This window comes from Microcebus murinus, chromosome 13, assembly GCF_040939455.1.
Source record: "Microcebus murinus isolate Inina chromosome 13, M.murinus_Inina_mat1.0, whole genome shotgun sequence".
NCBI classification, from domain to species: domain Eukaryota; kingdom Metazoa; phylum Chordata; class Mammalia; order Primates; family Cheirogaleidae; genus Microcebus; species Microcebus murinus.
In genome coordinates, this window is record NC_134116.1 from 36,329,969 (window position 1) to 36,343,798 (window position 13,830).

Below are 13,830 nucleotides of genomic sequence, written 5' to 3' on the forward strand. Positions count from 1 at the left end.
TTCCCAAAATGTGATTATGTGGTAGATAAGAAACCATTCATATTAAGGAACATGAATAAAATGCAGCAGTGTTAATATAACATATATCTATATCTTACTAATCTGGTTCAAACTAGGAAATAGCAAAGAAATTTCAGTGGGAGAAAAGTCTATTTTAAAGATAAATACTATATATTCTATAAGAATTATACATTTTAATAACTGGGAAAAACACAGAGCCAGCTATTTATGTATTCATTCATTTATTTATATTCTCCATGCTATTGTTCAGATATTTGAGTTCATTTAGTTGCAGAGCACATATTTTGAGATAGTAAATTAAAGTAGAAAATTAGAAAAGTAGTGTAAATTAAAGTAGAAAATCAAGATTAAGGAGAAGACAAATATACAAACAAAACAAGAATGCCAGATTAATGATCAGTGTTTTTTCCCAACCCTATCACCATACTTCTTCCTTGTAACAAATATTTTCAACTTTTTTACTATTCAATATGAAAATAATAATAATATATACAACTAATAAAAATACCATAACCTAATGCAAAGGAAAACTAAAATTAAAAAAATATATATAAAATACTTTGGCAAGATTTCACTAGAAGACACAAAGAAGTAATCAGATACTTGAATATAAATGTTGGCTCACCATGTCCAATTTTGAATCAAAAGTTTAGTTTATTATATCTCAAACAAGCAGTACAATTAATCAAAGTATGCACCTAATCTATCAACACAGTTGCCATCTTAATGGTAGCTTGTTTATGCCAGCAGGGAAGAAGGCTGGAGAGCGAGTGGCGATGAAATCACAGAAGGCGTTGTCCACAGCTTGCTGAGAATTGAATATTTTTCCTTGCAAGAAATGGTCCAAAGCCTGGTAGTCAGTTGGTGCAAGGTCTGGTGAATGTTGTGGATTACAGAGTTTACAAGTCCAGGCTCTGTAGTTGGGGCTGCGTTGTTTGTGCAATCTGTGGTTAAGCCGGTGTAGTAACATATTTCATTGTTGAGTTAGGAAAGAGAAATCAGGCATCTATAGTCTTGTCCCATCCTCTTTTTATCCAACTAGAAGTAGGGTGCCTTCAAGGAACACACAATCTCTTCCCTATAATAATAAAGTGAGTGGATAGATAAAATATTTGAGGTTCCAAGCAGAGAGCTTCTTTGGCTGAACATTAAGCTGTGTTCTCCCACTTAACCATTATTATAATAAGTGATATTTATGTTTCGATTTGCTAAAAATGTTTTTACAATTTTTCCAGAATTTGGGAAAGGATTGTAACAAATAACTAAGTTTACTCTCAGTAGTGAGATGTAAAGGGAACCATGATTATGTAAATTTTTGTTAAAAGGAAAGTAACTGGTTTTTGTAGGGAAAGCAATGTTTTTCTAAGTCCTTAATTCTAAAATCAAATTCTCAGGTAGGAAATTTAGAACATGCATGATATCATGAATAATGTCAACATTTTAAGCAAGTGGAATGACATATTTTATCTTTTTTTTTTTTATATATATCAGTTGGCCAATTAATTTCTTTCTATTTTATAGTAGAGACGGGGTCTCGCTCTTGCTCAGGCTGGTTTTGAACTCCTGACCTTGAGCAATCCGCCCGCCTCGGCCTCCCAAGAGCTAGGATTACAGGCGTGAGCCACAGCGCCCGGCCTATTTTATCTTTTAATCATAGTAATTGTCTAGGTTCCCCCAGAAACCAGCTCTGAAACAAAAACTCACATGCAGGAAGTTCATTAGGGAGTACACTTAGGAAAAAAACCTGTGAAGAAGTGAGAGAAACAGGATTAGGTAGAGGAAGAAATAAACTGAAGGTCACTTAAAAAGAGGCATCAGCCAAACCCACAGGGAGTTATGGAACTGAGACAACACTTAGGGTGGTTCCTACATTAAGGGGACAGGACTAGGCCTTTGTACCACTGCAATAAGTGACCTGAACTATACTGTACCTCAGAGAGGTGACATAACCATGGGCCAGGCGGCAACCGTCAGCTGAGGACAATTCTCAGAGAAGGGCTCAGCTGCAAGCTGTCAGCAGCCAACACATCTGACAGCTGGGAAATAAGGGATTCACTCCCCAAGGGGCAATCTGGGCAACACACTGCAGAATCCATTACACTCCACCACTAGCATTGCTCAGACCTACTTGCTTCTCTAGAGAGTTCATCCCATGTGCAGGATTCTGTTTCTGTGCCCCCCTCCCCCCATAGAAACCTAAAAGAGGAAGATAAGTGGTAATGAACCATAGCCCTTGTTGCTGTAGCTGGTTTCAATACTACAACTTAAACTCATAATGCCTTTCTTCCACACACATGCTAGGTTGCCTTCACTTTCAGCTAGAACCGCTGCTAGTCTAGGTGGCCTATTTAGCAGGATCACCCACACCCTCATCTCTGAGACATCTAACCTCATGGTCATCATGCTCTTCTGAGGCCATGGGGACTGTACTTGTTCATTTAACATCAAAATCAAGTAAAGGATACCAAGAGATGCAGCCATGGATCACCTAAGTTGCTGTATGCATTCTCCCATATAACAGCAGGGTTACTCACTCCTGCCAGCAAGGGCTCCTTTTCTTGTCTGCTGGTCTATTGGACTGAGAAGGCTGATGACTAAAAGGCATCACAATTTAAAGTCCAGTGGGGTGCTTACTGGGTCCTCCAGTGGAAACATTGTACCTTTCAGAATTGGAAGCCTGGGCAGGATAGAAACCACAAATTCTCCACGGGGTTGCTGGGAGTAGGGCCACTACTTCCACTATGTGTTCCTGAAGTCATATATTCTATTAGGGACACAGAATCATATAATAGTTGTTAATGTAAAGTGTACTGTGTATACCTGTGCCCCAACTGCACCTTCAAAACACCATAGCATTATTCTATCAACAGCAGGTTCTGGGGGGCATCTTATGTGATAGGATAAGTGGATCCAGTGGACATATCAGTTTCATATTGCTCCTGTAACAAATTTACTGGATTAAAGCAAAACAAGTTAACTATCTTACTTTTTTGGTGGTCAGAAATTCTAAAATCAAGGTGTTTGTAGGGCTACATTTTGTCCAGAAGTTCTAGGGAAACCTAGAATCTTGCTTCTGGAGGCTAACTGCATTTCTTGGCTCCTGGCTCTATCTTCATCTTTACAGCCAGCAGTGTAGCATCTTCAAATCTTCCTCTCGCCTCTACTCCTGTTGCCACATCTTTTTCCCTGACTCCGGTTCCATAATCACATTGCCTACTCACGCTTTCACTTGCCTGCCTCTCTCTTATAAGATCGCTTGTGATTATATTGGGCCCACCTGGATAAGCCAGGCTACTCTCCCCATCTGAAGATCTTTAATTCAATCACATATGCAAAGCCCCTTTTTCCATGTAAGGTAACATATTCACAAGTTCTGAAGATTATAACATGGACATCTTTGGGGAGGCATTATGTAGCCACAGACATGTATCCACTGGCACACATTATATACCATAAAGTGGGCCCCTTGGTCTGAAACAGTGCCTTTCAGGATCCCATATCTGCATGAATCTTCAGATAATGGTGCTGGCTAATGAATGTCCTGTGGGCAGAGAAGGCAAACCCATACCAGAATAGATATCAATCTCAGTCAAGTTGAATCACTGACCCTTCCAAGGTGGAATGTAATCAACTATCCAGTTGGTGGCTGGTTGGTCTCCTTGAGGGATCATGCTGTCTTAAGAGCTTAGTGCTGGTCTCTTTTGCTGGCAGGGTATATATTTGGCAGTAGAAGTAGTTAGATCAGCATTGTTCAGTGAAAGCCCTTGCTGTAAGTTCCATGTGTAACCTTTGTCCTTGCTACCACATATAGTCTTGATCTCTGCACCACTGCTACTCCAGCCATGTGCCCTTTATGCCATCATTGGGTGGACAAGAACAGAGGCTAGATGATATCAACAGGTGGAATCATGCATTCTATGTGGTTGCTCACTCTTTCTAATGGGCATCACCATGTGATTCAAAGATAGTCACACTTTGTGTTCACTTCCATAAGTTCATTCACATGCCTCTTTTACAGACCTCCTTCTCCCCAATCTTCTTTCTACTTTCAGGCTCCTGAGCAAACAGCCAAGCCATCTACCCATGAGTATTACTGCCACTACCCATGAATATTACATATCCTTACTACAGGCTACTTCTCCTTATGTGTAAAATGGATGATCACATACACTGCCTGAAGTCTGGACCACTGAGATGGTTTTGCTTTATCATTATCAGGATTGTAGTGCAGTAGCAGTCCGTTTTCTGCCTTATCCACTTACCAAGTCAATCTATCCATGAATGAAGCTCAGCCTTTTTCCTCTTCCACCAGTCAGTCATAAGGGACTTCCTACACCTACCCCATGCAGGGGCTTGTCTGAGCTTAGAGACAGGTCCTCATGCAATAGTGGCAGATGACATAGGGGTCTGGCCTTATACTCATGCAGACTTGTGTTCTGGCCCAGCTCACGACTAATTCTGGGTATATCACCTCCACCTTACCATAGATTGATGTTCAGCCCACTGGACCTTATGAGTTGAAGGGTCTGACAAAACCCAGCTCCTGATGGCAGTTCTAGCCACTTGACAACTGATGGTGATCATTTGACATCTCACAGTGATCACTGGACATCTCACAGTGAGGTGCTCTGTCTCTATCAGGACCCAAATAGTATGCCAAAAGCCATTTTTTCCCATAATATATGATTTTACTTTATTTTTGCTAAGGATCACATGATCTAGAACTCATGGGCTCTTCATTGTGATTTTCCCACTCAAACTTCTCATTCATTCCACAGCATCTTTTCCTGCACTGATACATCTAATTTTATTGGCTCTGTCATGTTGTATGGTCCAAGAAACAGTACTGCTTGTCCTGAAGCCTAGAAATGATATAGAGCCCTTTCGTGCTCTGGGCACCGCTTAAAGCTGACAGTCATCTGTATCATCCAGGACATGTGTCAGAGCAATATTCTCAAGTAAATATTATATCTTTAGAACTCAATGAACCCAGCAGGTGTTATCCTTCCTTCATTGTGGTAGGAAAAATAACATGTAATAATTTACCTTTTGCTTTGCAGAACACTTTCCTTGAAGCTCTCAAAAGCTTGGGCTATTGCATGTGCAAGTGCATGCCCATTTGCAGGTATCCCACCCTAGTTACCTCCAGTGAAAGTTTCAGCAATTGCATGGCTACATCAACCACATGTCAGGGCTATCAATGCTCCCTCTATCATCAGAGATGATCTGTTAGTTTACTATTGCTATAAAACAATATTACCACAAACTTAAAATGACACTCACTAATTATCTCCCGGTTTCTGTGCGTTAGGAATCTCAGCATGGTTTAGCTCTATCCTCTGCAAAGCTCTAATCAAGATGTCAGCTGGGGCTGCAGTCTCAACTGAGACTCAACTGGAAAGAAACCACTTCCAAACTCATACGGTTGTTGGCAGAATTCAGTTCGTTTCAGGCTGCCAGATTGAGGACTCAGTTCAATATTGGCTGTTGGCCAGAGGCTACCATCAACTCTTTGTCACATAGATCTTTCTGTATGGTGGCCTACAACATGGCAGCTTGCTTCTTCAAAGCCAGCAAGGGAGAGTGGGTCCCAGCAAGATAGGAGTTATAATAGTATATAACTTAATCATGTAAGTATATTCAGGCACATCTTGTCACTTTTGCCATATTCTATTTACTACTCTTACACAAAGGGAAGGGTTTATACAAGGGTAGGGATATTAGAAGATGGAGGTCATGAGTGTCACCTTAGAAACTGTCCACTACAGATGGGGTCCTCATTGCCACCCAAACAGTGGATAATCCAGCTCCAAAATCCCATTTTAGAGTCTGTTTCTTCAGACTGTTCCCTATGCCAACTGAATTAAGTTGGGTTTCCTGGGAAACAGACTCAGCGATGGAGACTTGCATGCAGAAAGTTTACTGTGGAGTGCTTTCAACAATAATACTAGTGAATGAGAAAAGCAAGACCAGTTAAGAGAAACAAACTGAATGGAATTGCAACTGCAACAAGGCCTTAGCTAATGATATGAGTTCCGGGAGCTGCGATGGGTCTTCAAAATCATCCTGAATCAAGGTCAGAGTGCCAGGCCTTTTACTCATATTGACCAGTTATTTGATGCTGGCTCCCTTGAGGAGAGGTTGTAACCTGGGGTAAGACAGCTCTCTAAGGTCCAGAGCAATTTTTTGGAGGGGAGCTTAACTTTGAGCACCCAACAGTCAATTCTCTATAGCCGGGGGAATAAATGCCTCAGACCTCAAGGGGTATCTGGAAGGCAAAACAGTAGTAACCTTTAATAAAATCCAAAGGCATAATATAACATATAATTCAGTAAACTTTCTGGTGTTTTGACTTAATTAAAGGAAGAAAATTTAGGCCCCAGGGGAATGAATGGATTTTTGTGCTTTTAATTATTTTCCATAAATATAGACAGGTTACTGATAGATACTAGATAGGGAATGTACTTTACAAGATGCTGGAGTTGGGGTATCGGACTCCAGTGTAGGAATGTTTTAGCTACAAGTAACAGAATACTTCATTAATCATAGCTGAGACAATTAGGTTTTTTTTTCTTACATAAAAATAAGTTTGACACTTTGTTCAATGACTCTATGATGTCAGGGTCAATGTCAGTGATGCTCTTGGCTCTTGTGCCTCCTGTCTCCTTCTTTCACATGGAAAGAAAGAGAGAGAGAGAGAAAGAGAGAGAGAGAGAGAGAGAGAGAGAGAGAGAGAGAGAGAGAGAGAGAAGTAGTACCAATAGAGTTTCCCTCATCTTGCTGTCCTGAATGTATCACAAAGCCAACTCTAGATGCAGAAGAGTCTCAAAGAGAGAATATTTCACTTTTCCCAATCTCTAGAGTGGAGGCAGGCAAGGAAGAAGGAGATTTACAATGGAAGTGGGTGAGCCCAATAATATTGCTTTCAAAGTAGCTTTCTGTTTTGCTGCTTGAAGCCAGATCCACAAGCTTTAAAGACCAGATGAAAGATGATAAAATGCCATCATTTGGCTGAGAAGCCAAATCAGGTTTATTATTTGGATGGAAGACCATCTGTATCATTCAGGGTCCAAACAATAAAACAGACAAGTGCATGCCAGGTCATTAAAAGAGAGAATTGAATATGGGGAACTAATTGCAATGGTATTGAAGGAACTGAAAAGTCAAAAAAGGGACAGAGAGAGGCATCTCAGGAATTAGTGGCTGCTCTCCAGTCCTAAGATCCCTAGGACTGGAGAGCAGCAAGAAAGAAATGTTGTTACCAGATTCCAGGAGCTGGGCTGCTCAGTGACAACTGGTTCCACAAGAGGTTACCTGGTTGGAACTGAACCATGGAAGAAGCCAAGAGCTGGAATCACAAAGGAGATGATACCTACAGGAGGGAGGAAGATAGGGGGGCAGAGAGAGAGAGAGATTCTTCCCTCTGTACTTTCTATTAACCCATTTTCCTTTACAGGCTAAAGATAACTTGAACCTAGCTGGCAAGGGAGGCCTGGAAAATGCAATTTGCAGGGGTCAATCCCCTGTTGTACAGAGCAGAACAGGAGAATGCAGAGGAATGGACTCAAGAGGAATAAGCAGATTAGTGGCTTCCCATCCCACCAGCACAGAGGTGGACTTTAGAAATACCTGTAGGGATGCCACAGTTTTCCTTTGCAAGCAGTGCTGTCTTTGCTCCACCACGTAAGTTAGTAATTCAGTCAGTTTCCAACATTTTACATTGTATAGATAAGATTATTTTCTCTAAACTAAGAAAATACTGTCACTTATCCTTAACTAACTTAGGAAGATTATAAAATATTTTTCATAAATTTTATGATCTAAAGACTTTTTTCAATAGCTTCTGACCTAATTTGAAGGCAAACCTGACATGATATCAAAAAGCAGCAAAATATTTTTAAGAGAATTACTTATGAAGAACTAGTAAACTGACTTCTTACTTTCAAAATATAAAAGTAAAAATATTTATCAAAACAGGAAGTCAAACAAGGCAGGGCTAAGATTTTTTTTTTTTTTTTTTTTTTTTTTTTGAGACAGAGTCTCGCTTTGTTGCCCAGGCTAGAGTGAGTGCCGTGCCATCAGCCTAGGTCACAGCAACCTCAAACTCCTGGGCTCCAGCAATCCTCCTGCCTCAGCCTCCCGAGTAGCTGGGACTACAGGCATGCGCCACCATGCCCAGCTAATTTTTTATATATATATCAGTTGGCCAATTAATTTCTTTGTGTTTATAGTAGAGACGGGGTCTCACTCTTGCTCAGGCTGGTTTTGAACTCCTGACCTCGAGCAATCGACCCGCCTCGGCCTCCCAGAGAGCTAGGATTACAGGCGCACCCGGCCTAAGATTTTGATGTTAATGATGGATTAACAGAAAACATGAGCTATGGGTTATTTTTAATTTTGGGACCTCATGGTCTACCATGGTACCATAGCTACCAGCTTTTTGAGAAGGAACTGTTTTGACTATTACATGTCAAAATGTATCCAACAGTGAAAATTCCAAAAACTCACTGAATTTATGAAAGCAAGCAAAGTACTTTGTGAATTAACAAATTATTTAAGAGCAGGCATTTTAGGGAAACAACTATTATCTTTGGATTCTATTTTTCTTGTCATGTCAAGATAGGACCCTCTGTTAAGAAAAAAAACAACAAAAACTAATTTCCAAATCCTAGTCTCTATAACTAAAACTGCATAACTGTTTTGTTACTTCCTCTAGCACAAGATTGGGACATACTTCAAATAAGGAACCATTAATTTATTAACATAATGTTAATAGTATTGCCTGCCTGGTAGTGTGCTAAGTACTTCATATATATTATTTATATTATTTAATTTAATCCTCAAAGAATTTAATGAAGTAGTAGGTACTATTATCTCTCCCTTTACTGATGAGAAAAGATAGCCTGAGAGAGGTTAATTGTTTTTTAAAAAAAGACCATGCCTACTATAATCAGTTTAGGCCCATTTAGATATATCTGGGTATCTGTATTTGCCAATAACCCTATTAAATATATTCCAAGGAAACTTTGATATGATAAAATTGTTATTCTATATAAGATTTTCAATGGTACTTTAGTGTCTGTGAATACACAATTTAAACTATTTAATCTTAGTAGTAAAGATCAATCTAATAACATAAACTATACTGAAGTTTTCAAGGTTGAAATGCTGTGGCTTTTAAATTTCTCTTTCTGGGCAGATACATTTTATATAACTTTCTATATCAGTTGTGAAAAGCTGTGATTTGCATTCAAATATGTATTACAGAATTCACAAACTTAAAAAAGCATATACTCATATTTTGGAATAATTTTTCAGGGATGAAAATGTCAATATATAACTCAGGTCCCCTACAACCTAAATATTTTATTTGTGGGAAAACTTAGACATACAATTTATATCTTTTAAAACTAATATGAATAAAAAGGAAAAAATATTAATTCTTTTTTTTGCAGACAGGTTCTCACTCTTTTACCCAGAGTAGAGCACAGGGGTGCTATCATAGCTGACAGTAACCTTGTACTCCTAGGCTCAAGTGATCCTCCTGCCTCAGCCTCCACAGTAGTTAGGACTACAGGCATGTGCTACCATACCCGGCTAATTAAAAAAATTTTTTTGTAGAGATAGGGTGTGGCTATATTGCCCAGGCTGGTCTTGAATTTCTGGCCTCAAGTGATTCTCCTGCCTCAAGCCTCCCAGAGTGCTGGGATTATAGGTGTGAGCAACCGTGCCTGGCCAAAAACCATGAATTCTTAATGCCTACAAATTGCTGAAGATCCCAAGACCCTATAAATATAGTTGCTTAAAGCAAGAGGTCAAGATAGCTTGGAGATTCAATGTGTTATTTATGTTTAATAGAATTTCAATTGCCATGTTGAATTTTTCTGCTCAGTTTGGAGTATTAAATATATAAAATATATTTTATTTTAAAGTGCAGTGTCATATTTGTTAAGAATGTAGAATCTTGTTACCCTTAAAAAGCCAAGGTCATTGAAGAGTGAAGCATTTCTTCACTCTTCAAGCCTGAGCTACTTATTTTTCAAATTGCTCTCAGCTACCAACCTTGTTTTAAATGCTCACAGTTACCAATTTTGTTTTTAAATGCTCGGATACATTATTGTACAAATCCAGGAAACTAACTCATACTCTTGACCACAGCTTTTTCGGCAGTTTTGACGGGCCTGATAATATACATGCTTCCTGTGTTTGTAATCTTGCAGTATTAGTACTAATATTAACCTTTTAAATGAAATTAACTACCGCCACCAATCAATCTTCTTACATACACATTATGGTTCTGGCCGTGTTAGCTACTACATCAGCACTGGTGGCTTCCTTAAAAAAAAAAAATCTTTAAAGATACAGAGTAAAAAAATGTAAATGTGATAAGAGTTCAAAAAAATCGTGGTCCAGGTTTGCAATGTTAAGTGGAAAAGAACGACAAAAATCTGTGATTGTAAGGGTGAAAGATGAAGCCATGGTCTTATTGCATGGTCACAGACAAGAGATTCTTTTGAAAAAGGAACACATCAACCACAAGGACTGAAAAATACTTGAAAAATACTACGCCAGTAATTATAAATGGGCAAAGGCAGGATTTGCCTTAGCTCAATGCTATTCTTTGTGGGCCAAAGTGTGGTGAACTCCGGTCTAGCCTATTCTGACACCGACCCCGCCCAGTGCGGCCCCACACGCCCCACTGCTCCAGCCCTCCCTCCCTCACACAGACGCGCACACACGCCCAGCCCGGCCCCAGGATAAAGCTAAGATGGCAGCGAGGAAAGTAGGGGAGCTGCGCTCAGGGGGGGCTGGAAAAATAAAAGCAAAGCCCTCTGCATTCTTTCATTCCGCTTAGTTCTTTGAATATCAAGTACCCCTCCTCCTCCCCTCAACACGTGGGCTGCGTAAAGGCATTCCGTAGTAGTGCTCACTGGAGTGGTGGGAGGGGACGCTTGCTTGGCTTATCACGAGAAACCCACATCTCTGACATGCAGCGACGGTTCAGGTGACCCTTGCAACTTGCCTTGGGGACCACACTCCCCTTCACGTCCTCTACAGTGGAATTAAGGGGGACTCCAAACGCTCTCTCCTTCCTGGCCTGCGCCCACTCCCGGCTATCCCAGGGGAGCCATCCAAGGTGCCCAGCTGCCAAGGCGGTAGCGGTGGCTGTAGCAGGGACTCAGGAGCTCGCCAAGAGGGGGCAGGAAGGGGAGGAGGAGGAGAAGGGAAAAAAAACGCTGCACTGGCTATCAATTTAGAGTACAGCGACCGCTGCCGTGGAAGGAAACGCTGCCAACCGCAACAGAAACGCCGCCCTCAGATACCTAAGTGAGCATGTGTGCGACTCTGCGCACGCCTAGTTACACAGCTCAATGACATCGGTTTTTTTTGGAAATTATCCAGTTTCCGGGTTTTGTATGTACCCGGGAGGCTCAGGAAGGGGCCTGTCAGGGACAGTAGAGTACAGAAAGGACTGAAGCGAAATTAAGGAAGGGGTGGGAAGAACCCGGAGACCAGTGCAGCCCCACGGGTCAGTGTCCATTAGAAACTCTAAATGGGCCATGACTGCACATGTCACCACCTGAACCTCCGCTGGAACTGTTTCTCTGAGCAGGCAGCATTGATTCATTCAACCATTATCTATTTCTTTACTGCTTATAGCTGCTAGACCGTGTGCTAGAAGCTGGGAATGTAATGTGTGGCCGACACAGACACGATTCCCACCCTATGGAAAAGTCTAATGTGTTTTGTTTAGTGTGTGTTACCATTTGTGAAAAACTATGTGCCAAGGATTGAGGGAAAAGCTCTAAGTCCTCCCTGCATCTTATGAGTAGTTATTATTTTGAGCATTACAGAGGAGGAAACTTGCCCAAAGACATACAATTATTAAATGGCAGAGTCAGGATCCAAGTCCAGGGCTGTCTGATTTCAGTGCCTTTTAGCTACCCTGCTGGCTCTTGCAAGACTAATGTACCCTTGCAGTGCTTACCTGTCAGGCCTTTACACTCAGAATTTAGCTGCCTCCACACCAGTCTTGACTCTTACTACAGGGTGGAAGGTGGGGGTCAGGGGCTTCCTGTTCACCACTGTGGTTTGTAACTGTGCTGAAGCATTGAGACAGAAATTTAGCTTAACAAATACTTATTGGATTTCTCCTATTGCAAAGTTCTACACTAGGGGCAAATAAACAATAAGCTCTGAAGGAACTTATAGAATAGTTAAGGAAACAAGACAAATGCAAAACTTGTTTAAGAAGGCTAATCACAGCACTAAAATACTATGATTCCACTGTCCTTCGTTCCTGTTTTCATTATCCCATCTCTAGCTATCTTTTAAAAAAAAATCTAGATGGCATTCATGCATCATTTAAAGCTGCAGATAAAATACACTCCTTTCAGCATCCTTCCATCCTAAAGCTAGAATTAATTTACTTCCTTATCCCTTGCTTGTTTTTACTTCTCAAACACTAAGCAGGATTTTTTTTTTTCAATACAAGGCTATTTAAAGAAGAGGTACAGATATAAGAACTGCTAAGTAGATGAAAGATAGAGTACCGGGATGATAGGATTTAGAAATGATTTTGTTAGGACCATAAATTAGGAAAACTCTTCAAATTGAGAGTCAAAAGGATAAAACTTAATAGGAATCAGGTTGCATGGGCACATATATTTCTAAAGCATTTACTTAGATGGAGTCAATAGAATTGCTTGGAACAGAGGAAATCCGCAACTGTTACATTTTTATAGATAACAATGATAAGATCTGACATTTTCACAATTATATCATATTCAAGAATTATCTTTAACAATGTAAATCTGGGCAGAAAAAGAAAAACCATTAAGTGACCACTGTAGAGAGATAAAGGTGCACCCTTAGGGTGAGTGAGGAATCAACAAAAGAATAATTTTTAAAAACTCTTTTGCATTAAGATTTGGCTCTGATGTAATTGCTGAGAACAAGAATTTGGGAATGACTCGTGCTTGTGAATACTTGCCTATCTTCCGTTAATTCTACTTTCACAGAAAAAAAAAAAGAATAAACTAGATTACTACTTGTCCATGTAAATAAAAGATACTGTACACAGACAAATCCTAATGACAAAAAATCCATAGTAAGATCGCTAAAGGGATTTCTAATTCAATGGCCCTGCCCTCTCTTCCTCAAATTATGAATTAACCAGCACTATTCACAGTAAATCTTCCTGTTGGCAGCAAAGACTTGGGGAAAAGGTAACAGGAGTGCAAACCACTCTTCCTCTGGCGTTGGGCACATTCCCTCTTTCTTTCAGATCCTACCTGGTTCTCTCACCTGAGGGAACCTGAAATCGAACGCCGCTTCTGACAAGCCAGCCTCCCCAGCACTTTCCTTACTCTTTCTCAAGCTGCTAGTAAAACCCGGAGAAGTGGATTACCTTCAGATTCCGCACAACCCGACAGCCCCACACCCAAAGCCCGAGGCTGAGGGAGTGGTGGCGGAGAGGGGGGGAGGGGGTGGGGAACGAAGGGGCTGGTGTTACTGAGCATGTGCGAGGCGTGGCGCATGCTCGGTGCGGCCGGCAGCTTCCCATTGCGGGTAGCCCCGGCGGAGGCAGCGGTGGTGGTGGCGGCGGCGGCGGCAGCGACAGCGGCGGCACCGCCTCCTCCTCACACTCCCGGGGTGGCGGGGTTAGATGAGCGGCCCCAGTAGCGGCGAGGGCGGTGCGGGGGGGAAGAGGAGGAGGAGAAGGAGGAGGAGGAGGAGGTCGCTCTCTTTGTAGTCTCCCAGCTGCGGGAGCCGGAGGCCGCCACCGGAGCCGTCGTCGTTGGAAAA

The 13,830-nt window shown here is 41.2% G+C and overlaps 1 protein-coding gene across 1 annotated transcript; it reads left to right on the plus strand.

Moving 5' to 3' along the window:
• Window positions 1–13,690: 13,690 nt before the first annotated feature.
• LOC142874830 (uncharacterized) lies at window positions 13,691–13,777 on the plus strand. Its single transcript, XM_076009363.1, has one exon. It carries the CDS (start codon window positions 13,691–13,693, stop codon window positions 13,775–13,777), a length of 87 nt encoding a protein of 28 aa, XP_075865478.1.
• Window positions 13,778–13,830: the final 53 nt, after the last annotated feature.